This window comes from Elaeis guineensis, chromosome 4, assembly GCF_000442705.2.
Source record: "Elaeis guineensis isolate ETL-2024a chromosome 4, EG11, whole genome shotgun sequence".
Taxonomy (NCBI): domain Eukaryota; kingdom Viridiplantae; phylum Streptophyta; class Magnoliopsida; order Arecales; family Arecaceae; genus Elaeis; species Elaeis guineensis.
Window position 1 is genome coordinate 137,303,532 of NC_025996.2, and position 27,481 is coordinate 137,331,012.

Genomic DNA, 27,481 nt, shown 5'->3' on the forward strand with positions numbered 1-27,481 from the left:
GCCGGATCTGATGCGGAGATTAGCTTGGCTATGGACGAGCTCCGATAAATCGTCCATGGCCGAGGTATTGAGGTTCAGGGAGCAGGTGCTTGTCTTCACACTGGTTGAGATTGGTCGGCTAAGTACGAACTAAAGCAGATCGTTCAAAATCGAGATCATGGAGACCGTAGTGTGCACGTTAATCTTCAAATAATCTGAAATAGGTCGGCTGAGGATGATTTAAGATAAGTCATTCGAGATCGAAGAGTTGAGAACCACTACAGACGAGATGTCCGACTTTCTGTTACATCTGCATTCCCGTCGGATGTCCATCTCCTATAGCTTAGTTGGACCCGAGAATGTCTCAGCGAAGGCCGAGGTACATATCTACAATAATAATCAATAAGATGCATTTCAATTTAAATGTTCGAGCATGTATTTTAGCCCACTGGCACATGAAAACCGTCTATTTTCCATCTACATGATTCATAAATTCGAGACCACCAAAATTTATTTTTTCTAAGCATGTTTGGAAATGCTCCCCTGCAACGGTGTTCTGCAAATTCTTCTCTTTCAAAACTTGGGAGCATCTGTTTACGTGCAAAAACAAAGACCGACACTCTAGCAGGTTGCCCACCTTGATTGCAGTCTACTGGATCCTCCTTCCGTTGAAGTTCTAATGTGGACGCATGGCTAACAAAACTCCTTCCTTGCCTCTCTGTCTCACTTTTGTTTGATGGCTGCTTCTTTGTTGTTGTTTCTTTGTATCTGTAGCTAATTGGCCTTTTCTTGTTTCAGAGTTTTTGTAGATATACCAATGTAAATAATCCCATCTAATAAATCACGGTGGCCTTTGCTTTCCTTTCCCTCAAAAAAAAAAAAAGAAAAAACATTGTTAAATTATTATCATAATATTATCATAATCATGATTATAATAATATACCTTTTCTATCATAATTTAACTATTATCATATTATTTTTTGATAATTTTTCAATAAGAAAGTAATAATATTATTTGATCCGTATGGAGTTATTTTAACAAAATTACTATAGTAATTACATCACTACAAATTATTTGATACTGTAGTAATTAGGTGTATTACTTTAGTCATAAATATATATTTATAAGTTATATTACTATAACAACTAATAATTATATGTCATAAAAAGTTTACTATCACTATTACTAAATTATCACAAGAATCATTATAGTACAAGTATATGTTATTACCATAATAAAGTACATGATGCTACAATAATAGTCATGTTACTAACATTAATAATAACAGTTATTTTAGTAATATAATTTACCAAATTCATTTGAAATATATTTATATTAAATTAATTTATATATTTAATTATAAGTATACCTTATTACTATAATAAAGTACGTGATGCTACAATTAATGATGTTACAATAACAATTATTTTAATAATATAATTTACAAAATTCATTTGATATATATATATATATATATATATATATATATATATGTTAAATTAATTTATATATCTGTTATGTGAAACTAAAAATATTAAATTTCAAAGTCAAAGAGTGGAACTAATTTATAATTCTAGTCAATTTTTTTTTTTTATTTTCAATTATAAAAATTAGGTTTGTCTTTGTTGTTCAAATATATCCTACGGTTAGGGATGACAATTGTGTTGAGTCGGATTATAAAAAATTTGAATCAAAAAGAAGTCTAATCTAAATTTAATTTATTTATTAAATAGATTAAAATTTAAAACTTAAATTTGTATGATTAATTAAATAGATTATCTGATTTAATTTATTTAATTTATTTAATAAATAGATAAGATCAACCAGTCTAACTTTCTGATCTGTTTAATTTATCTAGAAAGCTTTCAAAATAAAAATTTATGAACGAAAGGAGGCTTAGAAAGCAATCAACAGCAATGTCTAAGTAGACTCCAATCGGATGACGTGCTTCTAGTGAACTTGCGAGTACACTCGGAATCTCAAGTGCATGAACCCGATTATATTCCTCTGACATGCAATACCTGAACTTATCCCATCAAATTTACAATTTTTTTTAAAAAAAAAAAACTCATCGACGTCGGAACAATTGGATGTGATGGGCAAAAAGAAAATATTAAGGAGAGAGAAGAGAGGAGGGTGTCGGAATTCCTTATAGTGATAATAGGAATCAAGAGCTCGATTTTTACGATAGTTGACAGTAAGGATGGAGAAGACGACGAGGCAAAGCACCACCTCCATCACCCTTGCCTGCATCGTCACCCTTTGCAACATCATCATCTGGTGGTAGCTGTGCCACAAGATCTGTGTCACCTTTGCAATACTTCTCCCCATCACTCTATGCATACCACTCGCTGTTTAGCTCTTCCTAATTCACAAGGACCATCGATGCTGAGATGCTTTCTGATAGGATCAACAATGAAGCAGGACAGTAGGATGAACTCATTATTGTCAAAGAGATGGGATGGCTGATAGTAGATCAAGATGGTGGGGCAAATTTATCATCCTTGAAGGGGTGGGGATGGCTGGCAGCAGAGCAGGACAGTGGGGCAAACTCATTGTAGCCAGTGGGGTGGAGATGGCTATGGTAGAGTAGAGTGGTGGGGCGAACTCATTGTCATCAAAGAGGTAGGGATGGCTGACAATGGAATAGAGGGGTGGGAGCTGGTGGGGAGGACCCAAGGCAAAGTCGATTGAAATTTAAGCATTAGAAGTTTCTAAAAAGTATTTTAAGCTTTTCTAAAAAAAAAGTTATAAACTCTCTGCATGAGATTGTGGACCACATGACATGGGTGAAGTGAAAGCTTTAAATTCAAACAACAGGACAGATTAGTGATTCAGTGGTTTAAATTTTAAACGACTGTGAGATCAATGGTCAAAGCATCAAACTATAAAAGTGCCATTTTTAAAGATGGATGTCCATTTTGATTTAAATGATGTAAAATGAATATCCAATTTGATTCAATCTGTATAATAAATGGATTAAACAAATCAGAAGATCAGAACCCAAATTTGATTCGAATAACAAGCAGGTCAAACGGATCGATCTGTTTACAATCCGAATCCGCTTAATCCAAATTCAAATCCAAATCCAAATTCATTTACGATGAATCAAACACAAATCGAATTATATTTTGTCACCCATACCTGCAGTCGCAATTGCAAGTAAACCTATTTAGGTGTCAGTAGCTAGCCTGTTCTACTCAAGCTTGGAGCCTTTTGGATAGGCTTGGGCTGAGGTTGGAGGCTCGGTAAGTTAGCTCAATCCTGAAGAACAAGCCCATTTATTAAACAGACTGAACTGAGAATGAGGATTAAAGCCTATCCTGAGGCTGGCCTGGCTCAGAAATTTTTACTGTAGCTTTTTATGATTAAAGGTTAGATTTTATTGATATGTAAACTTAATGAGAGAAGATCTAAGAGTACGTAAATTCTATGAATCCTTGGGCAAAGCTGGCTTGACCTTGGCTCAGCCCCATCCATGAATAGATCCAATTGCAGCCGTCCAAATAGTTATTTTGAACATGTACGATTCCATTCCAACATGTGCAACTACAACCTTCCCAGTTACATGCAAAACAACAGCCAACATTGACTAATAGAGAGATTGGACAGCCGTAATCATCCACCACTTTTTTTATTTAATTATGTTTGTTTTACGAAAGTTCATTAACCACTGGTTTTCAACTTGATATTTTTTTAGGAAACAAAACAGAGATGGCCTTAGCCACAATAAATTTTCTTTCCAATGTTGCTTCAAGTTAAAATGAATATAGATCTATGTCTTAATTTGATACACCTTTTTTAAACTAGCATTTTCAACGTAGCATCGATTAGCCACATTGCTCAATCCAGGCTAACTAATAAGAGAAAAATCAAGAGATTGAAATTATAAATTTGCTTCATGATGGACTAGCCTACTTGTGGTGATTAAGTAGAGATCGCAATGGAGTCCAATTGGCCAGACTTCGCTCAAAATCTAATCCAACATGTAACATTACTTCACATATAATGTATTTGATGTTTCTCTTGTCACTTGATCATGTCAATCAGGAAAAAAAACTCATTACCCATGCTCTCTCAAGATTGTACTTATAAAATTCTTTTCCTTCTCCAATAGAAAAGATTGATATGGCAAATTTAGTAAGCATTGATGCAACATTTGAAAAAAATTTTATCCGTAATTAACCCCTCTTTCATCTTGCCCCTTCAAAGTCCTAGTCTTAGCTATGTCTTTCCACATTACAACATTTCTAAAATAGAGGTTGAGCCTTGATTACGTTACAAATGTGGAAGAATGATATGAAATTATGATTATCTTTTTGATTATTATGTTTTGCTGGAAGAGGTTCCTAGATGATAGGCTATAGAACAAGAGGGTAGCCCTCCTCCAAATATTCTTGATGGAGAAGAGCAACTCTTCATTCTTATTAGATTAAATATGCTTACAGAAAAATTATCAGCATAACTGACTGGATGGTACCATAAATTGTAAATCATACGTAATCAATTTTGTGGATCACTGTGATAGATATCTTTATTGTTAGATATTTTGTTTTCTCATAATTACTGATGTATTTATTATAAATTAGTTTAATAAATTTGATTTATCAAAAATATATTCTATCACAAAATCAAAGTTTTTCTATGCGTACGGCTCAATCTGAGGCAAACTTGACCTACACACACCCCACTGCACGTCATGTGCCACCTGATTGAGAATCGGACGGTCAGGATATATTGATGCGTCCCAAACTCTGAAAAGCGATCAGGTGGAGAGGCGTCTCGTTCTCTCTGATGGTTGGGAAGTTCCTGTTCTTCCATTAAAACCCGAGGACTGGGAAACGGGGAAGAAGAGAGAGAAAGCCAAGGCAAAAGAAGGATCCCAAGAAAACCTAGAGAGGTTGGTTTTTCCCATCAAATCCCTTATTTTTTTCCTAACATTTTGTTATTCTTCTAGGGTTGTAGTTTTTTTTTTTTTTTTCCTCCCACTGATTCCTTTTAATTTAATCCGATAGTTAGATTCAAACAGTTAGTTTCGTTTCTTTCTGAGTTTTTGATACGTAAAAGAGGAGTTATTTTGATACGTAAAAGAGGAGTTATTTTGGCTCAGAACCAGCCCAATAAAGACAGAATCCATCTTGATGGGGTTTTTCTTTTCCTTTCACCTGAGGTAAATCCATCTTATGGTTGAATTGATTAAAAAAAAAAAAAAAGAAATCTGTTGTTTATCTAAGTTTTGGATCGGAAAAGGAGCAAATTCTTAGTTTGAAACGAGCGCAGTAGGCTGAATTCCTGGGATTTATTCTGTTCTTTATGATTTTTACTTAGAAAATAGAGATTGGGATTAATGAGCAGTAGCAGAGCGAAGAATTTCCGCCGCCGTTCCGATGACAGCGATGCTAATGGAGAGGAGAAGTCCACCCCAGCTCCCCCCGCCGCCATAACGTCCACCTCTACAACCAGTAGGAGGCAAACCCTGAGCCTAACAAAACCCAAAAGCTCGAAACCTGAGAGCTCGAAACCCGGGGGACCCAAGCGCCTTAGCTTCGCAGATGATGATGAGGAGGAGGAGGGGGCGCCCATGGCAGCCTCTCGCCAGCTATCCAAACCCGTTCCCTCCATCCATAAGCTTTCCTCTGCTAAGGAACGCTCAAAAACCTCATCTTTGGTCCCTTCCATCCCCTCCAATGTTCAGCCGCAGACTGGTGAGTACACCAAGGAGAGACTCCTCGAGCTTCAGAAGAATGCCCGCCCTCTTGGGAGCATGCCTCGGCCTAAGCCGGCCCCTCCTTCTCTGAGCCGCCCAAACCCCAGAAGAGTGACCCTCCTGCCGAACCTGTTATCATCCTTAAAGGCCTCGTGAAACCGGCCTCCACTACAACCCCTGGGCAGGAAGGTGAGAAGGAAGCTGCATCGAAGCGGCGGGAAGAGGAAGATGAGGAGGATGCGGTGGATGAAGATGGAGAGAGGGGCCATGCAGAGAAGGGGAGAAGCTTGCCGGTGATACCTGATCGGGCGACAATTGATGCTATTCGGGCCAAGAGAGCACAGCTCCAACAGCCACGTCATTCTGCATCAGATTACATTTCGCATGATGGCGGGATGATGAGTGGCCACCCTTTGGCAGGTGGATCCAGTGACGAAGAGGAGAATGATTTCCAGGGAAGGGTTGCTTTGTTTGGAGGCAAGATGGATGGTAGGCCAAAGAAGGGTGTTTTTGAGAGTAAGGAGGAGAGGGTTGCTGTAGCTGAGGCAAAGGTTGTTGATGCTGGATGTAGAGAGGTGGCTGATGATGATGATGAGGATGAGGAGGAGAGGAAATGGGAAGAGGAGCAGTTCAGAAAGGGTTTAGGAAGGAGAATTGATGAGCCATCAACTCATAGAGGGGTTAATAGCATTCCAACAATTCCACCCATCCAGCCACAGGTTTCTATTTACTCAGGTGCTTCTCTTCAGTCTTCAATGAGCAATGTGTCTCTTGGGCCAGCTTCTGTTGCAGTCTCACGGAGTGCAGAGGTCATGTCCATTCCCCAACAGGCTGAGGTTGCCACCCGAGCTCTGCAAGAGAGCATCACTAAGCTAAAGGAAACCCACAACATAACTCTGAACTCGTTGGTTAGGACTGATACACATCTCTCCGAGGCACTCTCTGAAATAACCTCTTTGGAGAGATCTCTGAAAGCTGCTGATGAGAAGTATGTCTTCATGCAACAGCTCCGTGACTTCATTTCAGTGATGTGTGATTTCTTACATGACAAGGCCTATTTCATTGAGGAGCTCGAAGAGCAGATGCAGACGCTTCATGAGCAGCGGGCTTTCGCTATTGAAGAAAGAAGAGCTTTTGATATTGCTGATGAAGCTAATGAAGTGGAAGCTGCTGTAAATGCAGCGATATCAGTTCTCCATAAAGGCACTTCACCTGCTTATATTTCTGCAGCGACAACTGCAGCACAAGCTGCTGCTGCTGCTGCTCGAGAAAGTTCCAGTTTATCAGTTGAATTGGACGAGTTTGGTAGGGATGTCAACCTAAAGAAGCGCATGGAATTTACCCAGAGGGCTGAAGCCAGAAAGAGAAGGAAAGTTCAATCTGAATCTAAAAGAATGTCATCAATTGGGAAGGATAATGCATTAGAGCAAATTGAAGGAGAGTTGAGCACCGATGAGAGTGACAGTGAGAGTAGTGCATATGAGTCTAGCCACAATGAGCTGCTACGAACTGCTGAACAGATTTTTAGTGATGCATCTGAGGAGTACTCCAACCTTAAAATTGTCAAGGAAAGGTTTGAAAGATGGAAGAATCAGTATTCCTCGACTTACCGGGATGCTTATGTGTCGCTAAGTGCGCCAGCTGTTTTCTCCCCATATGTGAGACTGGAACTTCTGAAGTGGGACCCTCTCTATGACACAACAGACTTCTTTGACATGGAGTGGCATAAGCTGTTATTTAATTATGGATTGCCAGGGAAAGATCGTGATTTTGATCCTGATGATGCTGATGCTAATCTTATTCCAGAACTAGTGGAAAAGGTAGCGCTTCCCATTTTACACCATGAAATTGCACACTGTTGGGACATGCTAAGCACCCAAATGACCAAAAATGTGGTCTTTGCCACAAATATGGTAATTAACTATGTTCCAGCTTCTAGTAAGGCACTACATGAATTGTTGGCTGTTGTTCATAGTCGTTTGACAGAGGCTATCACCAGCCTCAGCGTGCCTGCTTGGGGTACAGTTGTGACAAATGCTGTGCCAGGTGCTGCACAACTTGTGGCGTATAGGTTTGGTATGTCTGTTCGTTTGCTCAGAAATATTTGCTTATGGAAAAGCATTCTTGCAGTGCCAGTCTTAGAGAAGCTTGCTCTTGAAGAACTCTTGAGGGGAAACTTCTGCCTCATGTTCGAAGTATCATGTCCAATATTCATGATGCTATTACAAGGACAGAAAGGATAGTTGCATCATTATCAGGGGTTTGGACAGGTCTTGAGATTACTTTAGAACCCGGTCAGAAGCTTTGGCCTCTGGTGGATTGCATTGCAGAGTTAGGAAATAAGTTGGAGAAGCGGCATTTATCAGGTGTGAGCGAGGAGGATACCCGTGGGCTTGCTCGTCGTTTAAAGAATATGCTGGTTGCTCTTCATGAGTATGACAAAGCTAGAGCTATGTCGAGGACCTTTCAGCTTAAAGAGGCACTCTGAGGCTGAGCTGACATTCTTGACCTTTTAAACCAAGCTTGTCCTTTCAGAAAGCTGAAGCCTGGGTTCTGAAGCTTCGGTTATTAGAACATTGTACTTTACAGAGAAGGTGCTGATTGTATTGAAATTTGCCAACTCCAATTTTGCAATGCATGTGTAGGCCATATCAACCATATGTTTTCCTTTTGGGTGCTCGATAGCATTCTGGAATTTCTTTTTTTCTTTTTTTTTTTAAAAAAATTCACTGAAATCAGGGTTTTATGATGCCTACATATACTTTTATTGTTATCAACTTTGCCTTGATCAACATGCTGTTTGCAATCCCATGACCCTAAGGCTTTAGTTTTCTTTCTCTTCCTCTGTACTTGAGCTATGTTTCTGAAACTGAGTGCATAATTATGGTCATTTAAACAGGTTTCTATTTTTTCTTTTCAAAAATATTGGCATATTACTCCGATGTCATGTTTTGCTGGATTGACTTAATTGTTATTCATCTCATTTCTGTTACTTTCATGTGTGTCGATTGCTATGTGATATATAATTTTATTATGATGGTTGAATTCAGTATGATCTCTTGAGCTTCAGGTTGCAAATTTGCTGTCGGTTAACCTGAATGCAGATGTTTGGGATCTCCTTTCAACAGAATATTTACTAAGGATATCAATTCACTTGAAAGACTTCTGTATTGCCTAGTTTTTCCTCGTTTATTTGTTCAAACTGCTAGCATATCCAGCAGTTCTTTGATTAAGAAGTTGCTCGCCAATTGCAGAAGCAATAACTACAGGATTTCTTTGATATTAGAAAATTAATGGATGCAGTATATTCCTTATTCTCACTCATTGAACAGCTGTAATATATAGCCATTTTATTATTCAAATTGATTAGTTGGAATGAGCATTTTTCTATAATGCAGTCATTTATATATGGCAGACAAAGTATGATATATTTGTCAAATGGATCACTGATAGCAGCTATTCTGAAGTTGTAAGCATTTGATTTATGCCTTACTTTTCATATCATAGTTAGTTGATTCTTAATATTTGCTATCCATAACCTAATGTACTGAAGAGTCCTAGGCTTCCAGTTATGGTTGTGGTTTATGTAACATTACCAACATTTCACCAAACACTTGTATCTAGGATGGAGCGTCTGTAAATCACCAAACACTTGTATCTGAACTCCATCTAGGTGTGACATGTTGGATGTCAACATGTTGCTTGTCATCCCAAAAAGTCACTGATCATTGAACCTTCATAATGGATACAGACTGTGGACAAAATGTCTTGCATATCCAATTAAACATTGATAGTAAGCAAATGGCACTATGACAAAGTATAATTCTGAGAGATTTTAGTGACGGCCACGTGAAATTGACACCAAAAGCCTTTCTGAGTGCTGGCCAACCCTTGCTTGTTGCTAGGTATAAATTATATAAATGTTTTTTAGCATTTGGTAGTTACCTTGCCACAAAAGTGTATTTTCAGTAGCCAGGTTTTACAAGCCACCCTTAATAGTATACTTGTTGAATAGCCATAGCTTAACTATTGACGCTATTTTGTTTTATGCTGTCCAGGAATTTGTCATCCCAAGTGACAAGTTAGTTATTGGTCCATCCGCTAGTTCTTGCTTTGACAGTTGCTTTTCACTGTCCTGTAACCTGTTGTTATCCGTGTTTTCTTTCTACAAGCTTTTGTTTCTGATGGTTTCTGTTGTTTGGTGTATTTTTATATTTACCTAACCGAGAGACAAGTATGACTAGCAGTTCAAGAAACCTCAGCAGGTAAGTTTCAGTTGACATGTTAGGGGTTGTGTAGCACATTTAGATGCACCAACAGGATCCAAAGTTTGATTGGTAAACTAAATTGTTTTTGTTATGTTGGCTGATTTTAGAACAGATGTCACCTTCTATCCTAAGTCATCAATGTGAGGGCAGAATCTTCCTTTTATCACCTATGCTGATAGGAAAGAAAACTCAAAAACCTAATGACTTCTTTTTCAATTCTGTTAATATCATATATGTCACATTTATCATGGTCAAAATGTCACTATAGATTGGATTCCTATATGTTTGATCGGATGGAGATTTGTTTTCATTCTATTTTTAAGTTGTATTGGTTGACGTGTATTGTGCTGGCTAGATTGGTACTGTTTTGTGTTAAATTCATATGAGATGTTCTGCTTGCCTTATTAAAGGCAAATGACAAAGCTGAATTTCACTCATGAAAGAAAGAGCTGAGCTTCAAAGTTCAAACCCCTCTAACTTTTTTCTTTTTCCTTTTTTTTCCTGGCTGTTTTGTTTCTTATCGATATGAAAGATTCTTAAAATCAGGCAGCAGCATTGACAAGACATTCAAGTCATTACATCAGTTTTGGGGTTTTCAGGTTGTTTTATAATTTTCTTATACATATCAGTAGATGGCTTGACAAATGTTGAGTCACATACACTTAGAAGAAGTTTTGGTGTCTTTTTAGGTAAGATGAATACTTTAATCTGCTTATACTCACCTGCTTAATCTGTTCCTTTCCTCCACTAAATTGCAGGATGCATCATCCTTGTACACATCCAGTCTGATTTAGCACATACCGATGGATCGCTTAGTAATTTCTCATCTAGATGAGTGGTTAAATAATCTTGATCAGTAAGGCTTTTCAGCTTGAGCAAAACGAGAAGACCATCTCAAAAGTGGTTACAGGGATAAAATCTGAAGCGTTATCTAAGTTTCTCTTTCCCAGTGATAGCCCTTGCTGACAAGGACTATTTTGCCATTGCGGACAGTGCAAGAGGATCCTAAAGTATTCTTTGGACCTGTAGAACTATGAACAACAGGTATCTATAGGTGGCTCTTCTTACAAGTCATACGAACAAGAACATTCAGATAGCTCATGAGTGAATATAATAATGGCTCTTCTTGTAAGTCATATCAACAAGAACATTCAGATAGCTCCATTCAATTGATTTGAATCAGATTGTATCATGAGTAAATATAATAAGTCCTGAACCTACTTGTTCTGTATTTTTTCTGTGCAGCATTGGGAGAACTGTCTTATTTTTATTGCCAGATCTTTCTTTTTATTGGCTTTTTTTTAGTTTGAGATTTTGAGTTCCAGAAGCCCTGTTCTCTTTATATTGGACCCTTCTTCTATAATGAAAGTATATTCCCAGAAATCTTATTCTCTGATGCAGGATACTGGATTTAATCTCTTCAAGATAATTATCAATTCAGCTTGTATCAGTACCGTTATTTTCCGAAATGTAGCATTTAATTCAGACCAGAACGAAAGGTACTTCCTATTTGAAAACACTGGAATTTTGTGTTTCTAATGGGAGATAAATCTAAACTGTTGGGTGTTTTGACTTTTTTAATCATGAATGCCATTTTTTATCATGTGAAATATGGTTCTCCGTCTTTCTGTAATTTTTGTAACTATTTGTTTGGTGATCAGATGTCAAGGAACTTGATCCCTCATTCAATTTGTGATGCATTATGCACAAGTAGTCTGTGTTCTTTTTACAAGTTATCATCAACATTATGTTGGTATAAACAAGTCATTTCAGGGATTTCACCTTCCCTGTCTTTTGTTCGTTGCGATTCCTTAAAAACAATTAGAATTTAGAAAACCTAGATATGGCCCGAAACATTGACTTTTTATGTACCAAATCATCAAATTTGACCGTTTCCATGTCTAGTCTTGTTCTGTCATATTGTTGACATCTTTGAGTTCACCATTATTATTTATGTTATTCCATTCATATTGAATAAGTGTTGACTATAATGTTCGGTCTAAATTTATGTAGTGCTGTCTTTTTGGGCACTCCACATAGAGTGCTGTTTGGATGAAAAGTTGCTGCTTATTTAATCTTGATTTTAGTTATTATCCTCCACATATGTTTGAGTTGAGGGGATTGTCATGGAGGTTTTAAGGGCAACTGGTATCAGACATTATCGATTTTCGGGTATTTTTACTGGTTATATAGTTTTGGATCTTTTTTCCTCCTGGCTGTGTTTCTCACGCAGCCTAGGCAGATCGATCCTAATTTGTTATGCATGCAATAGTTCTTTACTCACATTAACAAGTTTGAGTTTAGAAGGTTGACAGATCGAACTAAATTAAAGTCTTAAATAATATCCTCTAGACTATCTCTTGAACTGGCCAGCATATATTTGAGTTGTTACCAAGGAATATGTAAGCTAACTTTTGGTTGAGAACAAGATGATTAGTGCTGGCTGGGAACGGTTCCTATCATCAAGTGGCTGTGTGCTGTAGACACCAAAAGCCATGGCAAGTCAATATATCACGTAATTGTCCTCTTTTCCCAGCGTTATGCTGGTTATTGTTATTTTTGGAGGTGTTCACTGTAGAATCCTGTAGCCTTATGTTGGCATATGCTAACCAAATCTTATAGGGGGATATGCTGCCAGAGTGTAATGAAGCCTGCCATAACTGTCCTTGCTGCTTACGAAAAGTTCTACAACTGACTGGACATGTCAAATAACCACAACACCTTACATGGATTAAATTATACACTACCAAATCTTATATAAATTACAAGGATAAGCACTTCAATGATTATGTATCAATCTATTCTTAAACTCTTTTTTCTGTCTGGCAAGTTGTTTACTTTTTAATGACTCAGATATATGCATAGATATCAATTTTGTGCTATGTAACGGTATACTTTGTTGTAGTTAATATAATTTACATGCATGATATACATGCCCTCATCGAGTTCTCTTCTCATCAAGAATGATCCTTCCTCTAGGCACTTATGGCAATTTCCATGTGAGTGACTTTTAATATGTCAAGGAAATCATCTGTGTTCCAAAATTAGGAAAATGCATAAAGCTTTCTTTGAGCATCATATGATGCAATTGACCATTTAGTTTTGGACTTGCATCTTTTAATGCTTATTGCTTTCTCCATATTCACTTATAATCAAGGTTTGAAAATTTGACACAAATTGATCTGAAACTAACCGGCAGTTTTGGCTGAAGCCAGTCAAACTAGTTATTCTCACTTTTTTAAAAAATTAACGAGGTAATATGGTTAATATTTTCTAAAAAAATTGACTAATGCTATTGGATTAGATGTTCATCTGAGGCTTTAATTATCAAATTTGTGTTATTTCTGTTGAAGGTTTGCTATTATGATGGTAAACTGTATCTTGAAATAATGGTATAAAAATATGTTTTTATTTGTATGGGTTCCTTTCTTGCTTAGATAGGCTATTGAAGTGAAATAGAATAAAACATGCTTATATATATATATATATTTTTTTTTTTTTTGGTGTAGATGTGTTATTTTTCTGGAATAGAATGAACCATTCTTAGATGGGTGATTTCTTTTTTGGAGGGGTTATATGGTTTCTCTCTTGCTCAGGTTAGTTATTAAAAATGGAATTAGAATGTAATATTTATAGATAGGTTTTGTTTATTTAGATGAATTATTAAAATAAAATAGAAAGAAATATGTATCGGCAAAAGTTCAGTATAATATTTAAAAAAGAGTAATGGAGAATTTTGAAAAATCAAAAAATATAGTAATTTATAGTATTAGGGAAAGTGTAGGAATATGTAATACATTTTGTGGTGAGTTGAAAGTTTAGTATAGCAGATCAAATCTTGATACATTTTAATTGCGGTCTGAAATTATCAAAAATACGCCACAAATACACAAATGATGACTCTGAGTAACTGAAAATATTATAGAATAATGTGAAATAATTTATTTTTTTTTCTAATTTTTTTTCTTTTATGGGATTTTTTTTCAACTTGGAGAAATGTTGTCAAAATTGCTGTTGATTTCCTCCTTTGATCCATGCTTATAAACTATGGTGGAAGTGGTGGCTCACCTCGGGTGGCTGTCGAAGGCAGTCTAGAGGTCTGGCCATCGTCATCCAAGTGAAGGGGATGACGACATGCTATGGATGACCCCCAAATAAGGGCCGAAGGGAGAGAGGATGACTATGGAAAAATTTCTATTCTTCCTCTCTCCTGTTTCTTTTTATACTTATTTATTTATTTAAAAAAAATTTCAATCTTTTAAAAATAAATTATGTCTTTTAAGATAAATAAATAAATAATCATAAATCATTTACAGTATTTGAGAGCAAATCCTGATTGTGATGATTCTGATCACAATAGTGGCCAATCAAATCTACATCCAACGATGTGGCTTTAGGACTTGCTATTAGCTCATCCTGACGGTCGTGGAGGAAGAAATGGAGGTTTTTTTCTTCATTTTATACATCATGTCAAAAATAAAAATAAAATATGGCATATACAAATTTTTCTCAAGATTATAAATCTATATAGAGTGAACAAAATAATATAGAAAGTGGTTCTGATATCATTGAATGTAGGAAATTTTAATTTGAATGCAGAAGTAAACGTACCTCCAGTCATTGTTGTTCAAGTTTAATCAAATCAATGATAAAAAAAGTTGCCGAAATTATCGGAAGATGAATGTCGTATTATCTATCTTGTTTTGTCTTGCTTCTATCCTTTAAAAGAGTACTTTTAATCTATGCTAGAGGATGTCAAAAGCCTATTATTGATAGAGAGTCATGGACTATATACATATAGGCTAGATTAAGGATTCTTTAAGATTAATGTAACTTCTTCTTTCCATCAAGAAAGAACAATCATAGTAGAGTTTCTATTTTAACTTGACTTTATCCTTATCTCAAAAGAGTTTTAAATATTCATAATTATCATTTTAATTATTATCTTTAATGATAAGATCGCAAATAGGCTACATCAAGTCTTGAATATTTGGGACATGTACAACAATCCTTGCCAATCCCACCCCCAGACAACTCTTTTTTTAAGAAAGTACGATTTAGCTCTCCTTTTCCCATGTCTCCTCTTCTCCTCTATTTGTCTTTGATTTCTTTTTTTCTTTCCTCGTTGTAGTTGTATTTGATAGCACAGAAAGATAGAGACACAAATAGAGAGAGAGAGAGAGAGGGGAAGCAAACACGAGATGAGAGCCCCATCAAGCTTATTGATTTTTGTGGCATTTAAGAATATACCCATAAACTCTCGGAGGCCACACTTGAGATCAAGGATTGTAGAGCATGTGAGAGCTGGATCGAGAGAGGAATCCAAAGCCGAAAAAATTTATTAGTTACAGGTTCCTATCTTTCCCTTTAATCTATCTTTCTTCCTATCTTCTATCCTATCTTTTTTTTTTCTTTCTTCACTCTATCATCCTCCCTCTCTCTTTTTTACTTCGTCATCTCCTTCACTGTATTTGATGGGGCATGGAATACAGAGCACCCATTGAAAGAAAGTAGAATGGAAGATGATAGCCACTTAAGAGTTATGTAATTTTTTTTCCTTCTATTCCACTTTGCATCAAAATCAAAAAACTTCTAAGAAGAGCAATTATGATATTTTATAAAATTTAACCTCCAATGCGACTCTCACATCATAATATTATCTAACGAAGACAGACGGTTAGATTTTTTTGTAATTTTTTTTAAAGTTTTAGGATTTGTTTGAAATTTTTGGATCCAATGGGTTAAAGTTCAAGAGATATCGCTATAATTTTTTTTTTAAATATTTTTATCAATTGAATCATCATGAATAAATTTTTGTTAAAAGAGTTATCATAGAATGACTCACTTTTATTTTTGAATCTTTCTTGCGATAGAGTGATTGATCTTTTTTTATGATGTTAGTCTTTGGATCACAACTAGCACATATTTCAAAGTATTTTAGTCTTTATCTTCCATATGCTTATACAGATCTGAAAGCAGATACTGTGTGATCCAATAATTGACATCTTGAAAGAAGAAGAATCATTCTTTTATGCAAAACATACAACCCGAATGTCTTTGGGCATAGGTTCCATTTCTAGTTTATGACTTCTAATCTTAGAAAGGAAAATAGTTGTGTATTAATATGGTGATGGTGGTGATCTATTTATTTTGAACCTGCCTATTGCCACTTTGCAATCCAACCTTTACATAATTTTCTAAGATGGATGCACAAATTCCTTTCAAGGCGAAGGAAAAAGAAAAAGAAAAAAAAGATTCATTGCAGAAAATTTCGAAGTTGATTCTGCCTGGCTCCTCACCATGATGGTTCTTGGCATGGTTAAATTAAAGGTCACCAAAGGCATCCTTTGATTGAAATATGATTCATATACTATATCAATTATAAGATTATAAAGGCACTATGTACACTATAATGCCGGATATGCTTTGGGGCACCGACTTTGCGCACGCGAAAGGTTCTCATCTCGATATTTAATCTGAAATTTAAGAATACAAAGACAATCATGTCGTAACAATTCGAATGAGTCATGGCAATTCCTTTGTGTCGCGACTTATGAGGCAGTGAGAACTTTTTGTGTGCCCAAAATGGTCCCCATAGAATTAGTCTCGTGGCAACGTTCTTTGTCTGGATCTACTCACAAAAGCAAAATTGTACAATGTATGTGTTCTCTCTTTGTTTTTGGTTGTAGAAGAGAAGGAATTTAGTATCCTCTAATAAAAGGAGAGAATTTAATGTAGATGGTTGGAAAACTGGACCAAATGCAGTCCATGTATCAAAGTTGGCAGCCTCTCTTTGCCATTTTAGGGCTTACCAAGGAAAGGGCCATGAAATAGAGACTGGAGGCTGTCCCTTGATCTCTACAGTGCCAAAGAGAATTCGATCCGAAGAGATTAGAAGAGGAGGAGGAAATAGAGAAAGAGAGAGGGAATTGCATGTTGTGTCCAAACCTACTGAAGTTGATGAAGGTCAGTTATTCTTTATTAATCCTTATGACTATAGACATAGGCAATTCACCTTTCTAACCAATTTCTTTGTGCTAGCAATTACCTTTTCATTGGATAGGGTTAAGGGTTGGAAGCTGATAAACATCCAAGCACATCGAGATAAGGATCATGGTCTCCGGATCGTTGGTAAGCAATATTTTTTTTTATGTGAGCCCGCAAATTTATTTGTAGATATCAATAATAGATGCATTATTACCATTTTTTTTTTCTAATGAAACATGTTTTTGGTTGGATTTTTTTGAAAATAAATACTATTTCAGGTTTGATGTGAAATAAGACAATATAGTGCAGGACTTTTGATTTAGAGTTTCTTCTTAAACTAATGAACTCTTATATTTCAATCTTGAAACTTATAAGCAACTGCTCATCTTTTGCAATTTCTTTCCCCAGGTACTATTTTTCATGACAAATGGCCCAATTTCTTAGCAAAAATCTTACTTAATCATGAAAGAAAAAAAGCACTCGAATAATTCCCTTCAATAAGCATATATTTTTTAGTTGTTTTTTTGACAAGTTTTTCTAGTTAAACTCTCTGTGTGTGTGTGTATGAGCACACATGCACGTATGTGCAAGTCCTTTTATTTGTGCAATGGAAATGCTCTGATCAAATCTATCTCAAAACTTAGATCCTCTACCACTCAAGCTTTAGGAAATCCTTTTTTTGCCTTCAGCAAAAGTATAAAAAGTCCTCCTAACTTTAGAACACTAGAGGTTTGGATACGTTAGCAAAAATTTAGGTAAGAATCTTATTAGATTCTACATTGTCCATTAGAACTTGCCAAGTACCCTAGATTTATTTCGAGGTACCCAAGATTTCAAAATTCTCTATAATTGTGTTGTAGGAGGCTTTTTGCTTAGTTTATTTATCATGATTTTTACATGATTGATTCTTTCAAAATATCTAGGAGGATTCTCTATTACCATTTTTATACTAGATACATAGAAGTTGCTTTATCTATTTTGATATGATAGAAATGTAACATCTTATTCAAACATGTAATAGAAGTGCGACCGAGTAATGTGTGTCCTATTATGCACACAATAACAATTTTGATTCCATATGGCAAGAGGAGATTGATGCAACTCCATGAGATTTATGGTGACATATAAGGATTAGTAGATTATGGGTTGCAGAATAGCAATAATAGTTCTGATGAACTTTTCATTTATGTGTAATGGGTGTGCCCCAAAGCATTTTCTAGTAGAAGGTGGTGGTGTTAGCATCTATCAATATTGGGTCTTGGGTTAATATTTGTTGGGGATGTCTGATCAGGACACCATCTTCACAGGACCTTTTCGATACCATACATCGCAGCAGAAAGAAAGAAAAATAAAATAGAAACAATCAAATTCATGGATCAGTCAAAAAAGACTCGCCTCCACAGGGCATACAAGCTTCACTATGAGAAAAGAAAAAAATTACAAGAGGAGATCATACCCTCAACTCTCATGCATCCAACCTCTCTCTCACAAGAAGTTCTTTCTCACAAAAGCTCTTTCTCTAGGAAGACCTCCCTGAACCTTTGAAGCGATCGCTGTCTGCTGCCTGACAGTCTGTCTGAAGTACCCTACTCCTGCTCTCTGTCGGTGCCTCTTGGTCTGCTGCTGCAGTCCTTTACCAAACAACCAAAGCCACTATGTCTCTGTCACCACAGTGTGAGTTTATAGGCCTCGGAACACAAATCGGATCAGAAACACACTCCTGTTTGCGTCAAACTGCCTCTCCAGTCACTAGATCAAGATTAACTCCCATCCTAACCATCCGATCGTGCAACATGAGTCCCCGATCCATGAAAACTCCTATAGACTGCGAGAAACCAGCCTGAAATGTCCTTTGGTCCATGATGGTAAACTGTATCTTGAAATAATGGTATAAAAACATGTTTTTATTTGTATGGGTTCCTTTCTTGCTTAGATAGGCTATTGAAGTGAAATAGAATAAAACATGCTTATATGATTTTTTCTTTCTTTTTTTTTTTGGTGTAGATGTGTTATTTTTTTGGAATAGAATGAACCATTCTTAGATGGGTGATTTCTTTTTTAGAGGGGTTATATGGTTTCTCTCTTGCTCAGGTTAGTTATTAAAAATGGAATTAGAATGTAATATTTATAGATAGGTTTTGTTTATTTAGATGAATTATTAAAATGAAATAGAATGAAATATGTGTAGGGAAAAGTTCAGTATAATACTTAAAAAAGAGTAATGGAGAATTTAAAAAAATCAAAAAATATAGTAATTTATAGATATTAGGGAAAGTGTAGGAATATGTAATACATTTTGTGGTGAGTTGAAAGTTTAGTATAGCAGATCAAATCTTGATACTTTTTAATTGCGGCCTGAAACTACCAAAAATACACCACAAGTACACAAATGGTGACTCTGGTAACCGGAAACATTATAGAATAATGTGAAATAACTTAATTTTTTTCTAATTTTCTTTCTTTTATGGGATTTTTTTTCAACTTCTTTGATCAGCACCTCAGAATTTGGAGAAATACTGTCAAAATTGCTGTTGATTTCCTTTTTTGATCTATGCTTATAGACTGTGGTAGAAATGGTGGCTCACCTCGGGTGGCTGTCGAAGGCAGCCTAGAGGTCTGGCCATCGTCATCCAAGCGAAGGGGATGACGACATGCTATGGATGACCGCCAAATAAGGGCCGAAGGGCGAGAGGACGACTATGGAAAAACTTCTGTTCTTTTTCTCTCCTGTTCCCTTTTATACTTATTTATTTATTTATTTTAAAAAATAATTTTAATCTTTTAAAAATAAATTATATGTCCCTTAAGATAAATAAATAAATAAATAATCACAAATCTTTTATAGTATTTAGGAGAAAATCTTGATTGTGATGATTATGATCACAATGGTGGCCAATCAAATCTACATCCAACGATGTGGCTTTAGGACTTGCTATTAGCCCATCCTGACGATCGTGGAGGAAGAAATGGAGGTCTTTTTCTTCATTTTATATATCATGTCAAAAATAAAAATAAAATATGGCATATACAATTTTTTTTCAAGATTATAAATCTATACAGAGTGAATAAAATAATATAGAAATTAGCTCTGATATCACTGAATATAGAAAATTTTAATTTGAATGCAGAAGTAAATGTACCTTCAGTCATTGTTGTTCAAGTCTAATCAAATCAATGATAAAAAAAGTTACCAAAATTATCGGAAGATGAATGTTGTATTATCTATCTTGTTTTGTCTTGCATCTATCCTTTAAAAGAGTGCTTTTAATCTACGCTAGAGGATGTCAAAAGCCTATTATTGATAGAGTGTCATGGACTATATACATATAGGCTAGATTAAGGATTCTTTAAGATTAATGTAACTTTTTCTTTCCATCAAGAAAGAACAATTATAATAGAGTTTCTATTTTAACTTGACTTTATTCTTATCTCAAAAGAGTTTTAAATATTCATAATTATCATTTTAATTATTATCTTTAACGATAAGATCGCAAATGGGCTACATCCAGTTCTGAATATTTGGGACATGTACAACAATCCTTGCCAATCCTACCTCGAGACAACACTTTTTTTAAGAGAGTACGGCTTAGCTCTCCTTTCCCCATGTCTCTTCTTCTCCTCTATTTGTCCTTGATCTCTTTTTTTTCTTTTCTTGTTGTAGTTGTATTTGATAGCACAGAAAGATAGAGACACAAAGAGAGAGAGAGAGAAGGGAAGCAAACACGAGATGAGAGCCCCATCAAGCTTATTGATTTTTGTGACATTTAAGAATATACCCATAAACTCTCAGAGGCCACACTTGAGATCAAGGATTGAAGAGCATGTGAGAGCTAGATCGAGGGAGGAATCTAAAGCCGAAAAAATTTCTTAGTTACAGATTCCTGTCTTTCCCTTTAATCTATCTTTCTTCCTATCTTCTATCCTATCTTTTTTTTTTCTTTCTCCACTTTATCATCCTCCCTCTCTCTTTTTTACTTCGTCATCTCCTTCACTGTATTTGATGGGGCATGGAATACAGAGCACCCATTGAAAGAAAGTAGAATAGAAGATGATAGCCACTTAAGAGTTATGTGATTTTTTTTCCTTCTATTCCACTTTGCGTCAAAATCAAAAAACTTCTAAGAAGAGCAATTATGATATTTTATAAAATTTAACCTCCAATGCGACTCTCACATTATAATATTATCTAACGGAGACAAACGGTTAGATTTTTTTGTAATTTTTTTTAAAGTTTTAGGATTTGTTTGAAATTTTTGGATCCAATGGGTTAAAGTTCAAGAGATATCGCTATAATTTTTTTTTTTTATCAATTGAATCATCATGAATAAATTTTTGTTAAAAGAGTTATCATAGAATAACTCACTTTTATTTCTGAATCTTTCTTGCGATAGAGTGATTGATCTTTTTTTATGATGTTAGCCTTTGGATCACAACTTGCACATATTTTAAAGTATTTTAGTCTTTATCTTCCACATGCTTATACAGATCTGAAAGCAGATACTGTGTGATCCAATGATTGACATCTTGAAAGAAGAAGAATCATTCTTTTATGCAAAACATACAACTCGAATGTCTTTGGGCATAGGTTTCATTTCTAATTTATGACTTCTAATCTTAGAAAGGAAAATAGTTGTGTATTAATACGATGATGGTGGTGATCTATTTATTCTGAACCTGCCTATTGCCACTTTGCAATCCAACCTTTACATAATTTTCTAAGATGGATGCACAAATTTTTTTCAAGGCGAAGGAAAAAGAAAAAGAAAAAAAAGATTCATTGCAGAAAATTTCGAAGCTGATTCTGCCTGGCTCCTCACCATGATGGTTCTTGGCATGGTTAAATTAAAGGTCACCAAAGGCATCCTTTGATTGAAATATGATTCATATACTATATCAATTATAAGATTATAAAGGCACTATATACACTATAATGCCGGATATGCTCTGGGGCACCGACTTTGCGCGCGCGAAAGGTTCTCATCTCAATATTTAACCTGAAATTTAAGAATACAAAGACAATCATGTCCTAACAATTCGAATGAGTCATGGCAATTCCTTTGCGTTGTGACTCATGAGGCAGCGAGAACTTTTTGTGTGCCCAAAATGGTCCCCATAGCATTAGTCTCGTGGCAACGTTCTTTGTCTGCATCTACTCACAAAAGCAAAATTGTACAATGTATGTGTTCTCTCCTTGTTTTTGGTTGTAGAAGGGAAGGAATTTAGTATCCTCTAATAAAAGGAGAGAATTTAATGTAGATGGTTGGAAAACTGGACCAAATGCAGTCCATGTGTCAAAGTCGGCAGCCTCTCTTTGCCATTTTAGGGCTTACCAAGGAAAAGGCCATGAAATAGAGACTGGAGGCTATCCCTTGATCTCTACAATGCCAAAGAGAATTCGATCCGAAGAGATTAGAAGAGGAGGAGGAAATAGAGAAAGAGAGAGGGAATTGCATGTTGTGTCCAAACCTACTGAAGTTGATGAAGATCAGTTATTCTTTATTAATCCCTATGACTATAGACATAGGCAATTCACCTTTCTAACCAATTTCTTTGTGCTAGCAATTACCTTTTCATTGGATAGGGTTAAGGGTTGGAAGCTGATAAACATCCAAGCACATCGACATAAGGATCATGGTCTCCGGATCGTTGGTAAGCAACATTTTTTTTTATGCAAACCCACAAATTTATTTGTTGATATCAATAATAGATGCATTATTACCATTTTTTTTCTAATGAAACATGTTTTTGGTTGGATTTTTTTGAAAATAAATACTATTTCAGGTTTGATGTGAAATAAGACCATACAGTGCAGGACTTTAGATTTAGCGTTTCTTCTTAAACTAATGAACTCTTATATTTCAATCTTGGAACTTATAAGCAACTGCTCATCTTTTGCAATTTCTTCCCTCAGGTACTATTTTTCATGACAAATGGCCCAATTTCTTAACAAAAATCTTACTTAATCATGAAAGAAAAAAAGCACTCGAATAATTCCCTTCAATAAGCATATATTTTTTAGTTGTTTTCTTGACAAGTTTTTCTAGTTAAATTCTCTTTGTGTATGTGTGTGTATGAGCATACATGCACGTATGTGCAAGTCCTTTTATTTGTGCAATGGAAATGCTCTGATCAAATCTGTCTCAAAACTTAGATCCTCTACCACTCAAGCTTTAGAAATCCTTTTTTTGCCTTCAGCAAAAGTATAAAAAGTCCTCCTAACTTTAGAACACTAGAGGTTTGGATACGTCAGCAAAAATTTAGGTAAGAATCTTATTTGATTCTACATTGTCCATTAGAACTTGCCAAGTACCCGAGATTTATTTCGAGGTACCCAAGATTTCAAAATTCTCTATAATTGTGTTGTAGGAGGCTTTTTGCTTAGTTTATTTATCATGATTTTTACATGATTGATTCTTTCAAAATGTCTTAGGAGGATTCTCTATTATCATTTATATACTAGATACATAGAAGTTGCTTTATCTATTTTGATATGATAGAAATGTAACATCTTATTCAAACATGTAATAGAAGTGCGACAGAGTAATATGTGTCCTATTATGCACACAATAACAATTTTGATTCCATATGGCAAGAGGAGATTGATGCAACTCCATGAGATTTATGGTGACATATAAAGATTAGTAGATTATGGGTTGCAGAATAGCAATAATAGTTTTGATGAACTTTTCATTTATGTGTAATGGGTGTGCCCCAAAGCATTTTCTAGTAGAAGGTGGTGGTGTTAGCATCTATCAATATTGGGTCTTGGGTTAATATTTGTTGGGGATGTCTGATCAGGACACCATCTTCATAGGATCTTTTCGATACCATGCATTACAGCAGAAAGAAAGAAAAATAAAATAGAAACAATCAAATACGTAGATCAGTCAAAAAAGACTCGCCTCCACGGGGCATACAAGCTTCACTATGAGAAAAGAAAAAAATTACAAGAGGAGATCATACCCTCAACTCTCATGCATCCAACCTCTCTCTTACAAGAAGTTTTTTTTCACAAAAGCTTTTTTTCTAGGAAGACCCTCTTGAACTTCTGAAGCGATCGCTGTCCACTGCCTCACAGTCTGTCTGAAGCACCCTGCTCCTGCTCTTTGTCGGTGCCTCTTGGTCTGCTGCTGCGATCCATTACCAAACAACCAAAGCCACTATTTCTCTGTTGCCACAGGATGATTTTATAGGCCTCGGAACCCAAATCGGATTAGAAACAAACTCCTGTTTGCGCCAAACTGCCTCTCCAGCCATTAGATCAAGATTAGCTCCCATCCTATTTGTCCGATCGCGCAACATGAGTCTCCGATCTATGAAAACCTCTGTAGACTGCGAGAAACCATCCTGAAATGTCCTTCGATCCTTGATGGTAAACTGTATCTTGAAATAATGGTATAAAAACATGTTTTTATTTGTAGGTTCCTTTCTTGCTTAGATAGGCTATTGAAGTGAAATAGAATAAAACATGCTTATATATTTTTTTCTTTCTTTTTTTTTTTTTGGTGTAGATGTGTTATTTTTCTGGAATAGAATGAACCTTTCTTAGATGGGTGATTTCTTTTTTAGAGGGGTTATATGGTTTCTCTTTTGCTCAGGTTAGTTATTAAAAATGGAATTAGAATGTAATATTTATAGATAGGTTTTGTTTATTTAGATGAATTATTAAAATGAAATAGAATGAAATATGTATAGGGAAAAGTTCAGTATAATACTTAAAAAAGAGTAATGGAGAATTTAAAAAAATCAAAAAATATAGTAATTTATAGATATTAGGGAAAGTGTAGGAATATGTAATACATTTTGTGGTGAGTTGAAAGTTTAGTATAGCAGATCAAATCTTGATACATTTTACTTGCGGCCTGAAACTATCAAAAATACACCACAAGTACACAAATGGTGACTCTGAGTAACTGAAAACATTATAGAATAATGTGAAATAACTTTTTTTTTTAATTTTCTCTCTTTTTTGGGATTTTTTTTCAACTTCTTTGATCAACACCTCGGAATTTGGAGAAATGCTGTCAAAATTGCTGTTGATTTCCTCCTTTGATCCATGCTTATAGACTGTGGTGGAAGTGGTGGCTCACCTCAGGTGGCTGTCGAAGACAGCCTAGAGGTTTGGCCATCGTCATCCAAGCGAAGGGGATGACGACATGCTATGGATGACTGCCAAATAAGGGCCGAAGGGCGAGAGGATGACTATGGAAAAACTTCTGTTCTTCCTCTCTCCTGTTCCCTTTTATACTTATTTATTTATTTATTTTAAAAAATAATTTCAATCTTTTAAAAATAAATTATATGTCCCTTAAGATAAATAAATAAATAAATAATCATAAATCTTTTACAGTATTTGGGAGCAAATCTTGATTGTGATGATTCTGATCACAATGGTGGCCAATCAATTCTACATCCAACGATGTGGCTTTAGGACTTGCTATTAGCCCATCCTGACGGCCGTGGAGGAAGAAATGGTGGTCTTTTTCTTCATTTTATACATCATGTCAAAAATAAAAATAAAATATGGCATATACAAATTTTTCTCAAGATTATAAATCTATACAGAGTGAATAAAATAATATAGAAAGTGGCTCTGATATCACTGAATGTAGAAAATTTTAATTTGAATGCAGAAGTAAACGTACCTCCAGTCATTGTTGTTCAAGTGTAATCAAATCAATGGTAAAAAAAGTTGCCGAAATTATCGGAAGATGAATGTTGTATTATCTATCTTGTTTTGTCTTGCTTCTATCCTTTAAAAGAGTGCTTTTAATCTACGCCCGAGGATGTCAAAAGCCTCTTATTGATTGAGAGTCATGGACTATATACATATAGGCAAGATTAAGGATTCTTTAAGATTAATGTAACTTCTTCTTTCCATCGAGAAAGAACAATCATAGTAGAGTTTCTATTTTAACTTGAATTTATCCTTATCTCAAAAGAGTTTTAAATATTCATAATTATCAATTTAATTATTATCTTTAACGATAAGATCGCAAATGGGCTACATCAAGTTCTGAATATTTGGGACATGTATAACAATCCTTGCCAATCCCACCTCCAGACAACTGTTTTTTTAAGAGAGTACGGCTTAGCTCTCCTTTCCCCATTTCTCTTCTTCTCCTCTATTTGTCTTTGATCTCTTTTTTTTCTTTCCTCGTTGTAGTTGTATTTGATAGCACAGAAAGATAGAGACACAAAGAGAGAGTGAGAGAGAGAGGGGAAGCAAACACGAGATGAGAGCCCCATCAAGCTTATTGATTTTTGTGGCATTTAAGAATATACCCATAAACTCTCAGAGGCCACACTTGAGATCGAGGATTGTAGAGCACGTGAGAGCTAGATCGAGGGAGGAATCCAAAGCCGAAAAAGTTTCTTAGTTACAGATTCCTGTCTTTCCCTTTAATCTATCTTTCTTTTTATCTTCTATCCTATGTTTTTTTTTTCCCTTCTCCACTCTATTATCCTCCCTCTCTCTTTTTTACTTCATCATCTCCTTCACTGTATTTGATGGGGCATGGAATATAGAGCACCCATTGAAAGAAAGTAGAATGGAAGATGATAGCCACTTAAGAGTTATGTGATTTTTTTTCCTTCTATTCCACTTTGCATCAAAATCAAAAAACTTCTAAGAAGAGCAATTATGATATTTTATAAAATTTAACCTCCAATGCGACTCTCACATCATAATATTATCTAACGAAAACAGATGGTTAGATTTTTTTGTAATTTTTTTTAAAGTTTTAGGATTTGTTTGAAATTTTTGGATCCAATGGGTTAAAGTTCAAGAGATATTGCTATAATTTTTTTTTTTTATCAATTGAATCATCATGAATAAATTTTTGTTAAAAGAGTTATCATAGAATGACTCACTTTTATTTTTGAATCTTTCTTACGATAGAGTGATTGATCTTTTTTTATGATGTTAGCCTTTGGATCACAACTTGCACATATTTCAAAGTATTTTAGTCTTTATCTTCCATATGCTTATACAGATCTGAAAGCAGATACTGTGAGATCCAATGATTGACATCTTGAAAGAAGAAGAATCATTCTTTTGTGGAAAACATACAACCTGAATGTCTTTGGGTATAGGTTCCATTTCTAATTTATGACTTCTAATCTTAGAAAAGAAAATAGTTGTGTATTAATACGATGATGGTGGTGATCTATTTATTCTGAACCTGTCTACTACCACTTTGCAATCCAACCTTTACATAATTTTCTAAGATGGATGCACAAATTCCTTTCAAGGCGAAGGAAAAAGAAAAAGAAAAAAAAGATTCATTATAGAAAATTTCGAAGCTGATTCTGCCAGGCTCCTCACCATGATGGTTCTTGGCATGGTTAAATTAAAGTTCACCAAAGGCATTCTTTGATTGAAATATGATTCATATACTATATCAATTATAAGATTATAAAGGCACTATATACACTATAATGCCGGATATGCTCTGGGGCACCAACTTTGCACGCGTGAAAGGTTCTCATCTCGATATTTAACCTGAAATTTAAGAATACAAAGACAATCATGTCCTA

General features: G+C 35.3%; 2 protein-coding genes across 2 annotated transcripts in view; both read left to right on the forward strand.

Moving 5' to 3' along the window:
* Positions 1 to 4,731: 4,731 nt before the first annotated feature.
* LOC105042537 (transcriptional repressor ILP1) lies at positions 4,732 to 11,231 on the forward strand. Its single transcript, XM_029263848.2, is given in 5 exon segments — positions 4,732 to 4,880; positions 5,309 to 5,760; positions 5,763 to 7,853; positions 7,856 to 9,156; positions 10,714 to 11,231. Coding segments are annotated over 3 exon segments (2,844 nt in total). The 5' UTR covers positions 4,732 to 4,880; positions 5,309 to 5,327; the 3' UTR covers positions 8,176 to 9,156; positions 10,714 to 11,231.
* The window catches only part of LOC105042536 (uncharacterized), a 39,277-nt gene continuing 20,776 nt past the window's right edge, over positions 8,981 to 27,481 (forward strand). Inside the window, exons 1-5 of the mRNA XM_073256211.1 lie at positions 8,981 to 8,989; positions 9,103 to 9,156; positions 9,746 to 9,824; positions 10,502 to 10,554; positions 11,357 to 11,454. Of these exons, the coding sequence (XP_073112312.1) occupies positions 8,981 to 8,989; positions 9,103 to 9,156; positions 9,746 to 9,824; positions 10,502 to 10,554; positions 11,357 to 11,454 (293 nt within the window). The remainder of the gene's footprint in view (positions 8,990 to 9,102; positions 9,157 to 9,745; positions 9,825 to 10,501; positions 10,555 to 11,356; positions 11,455 to 27,481) is intronic.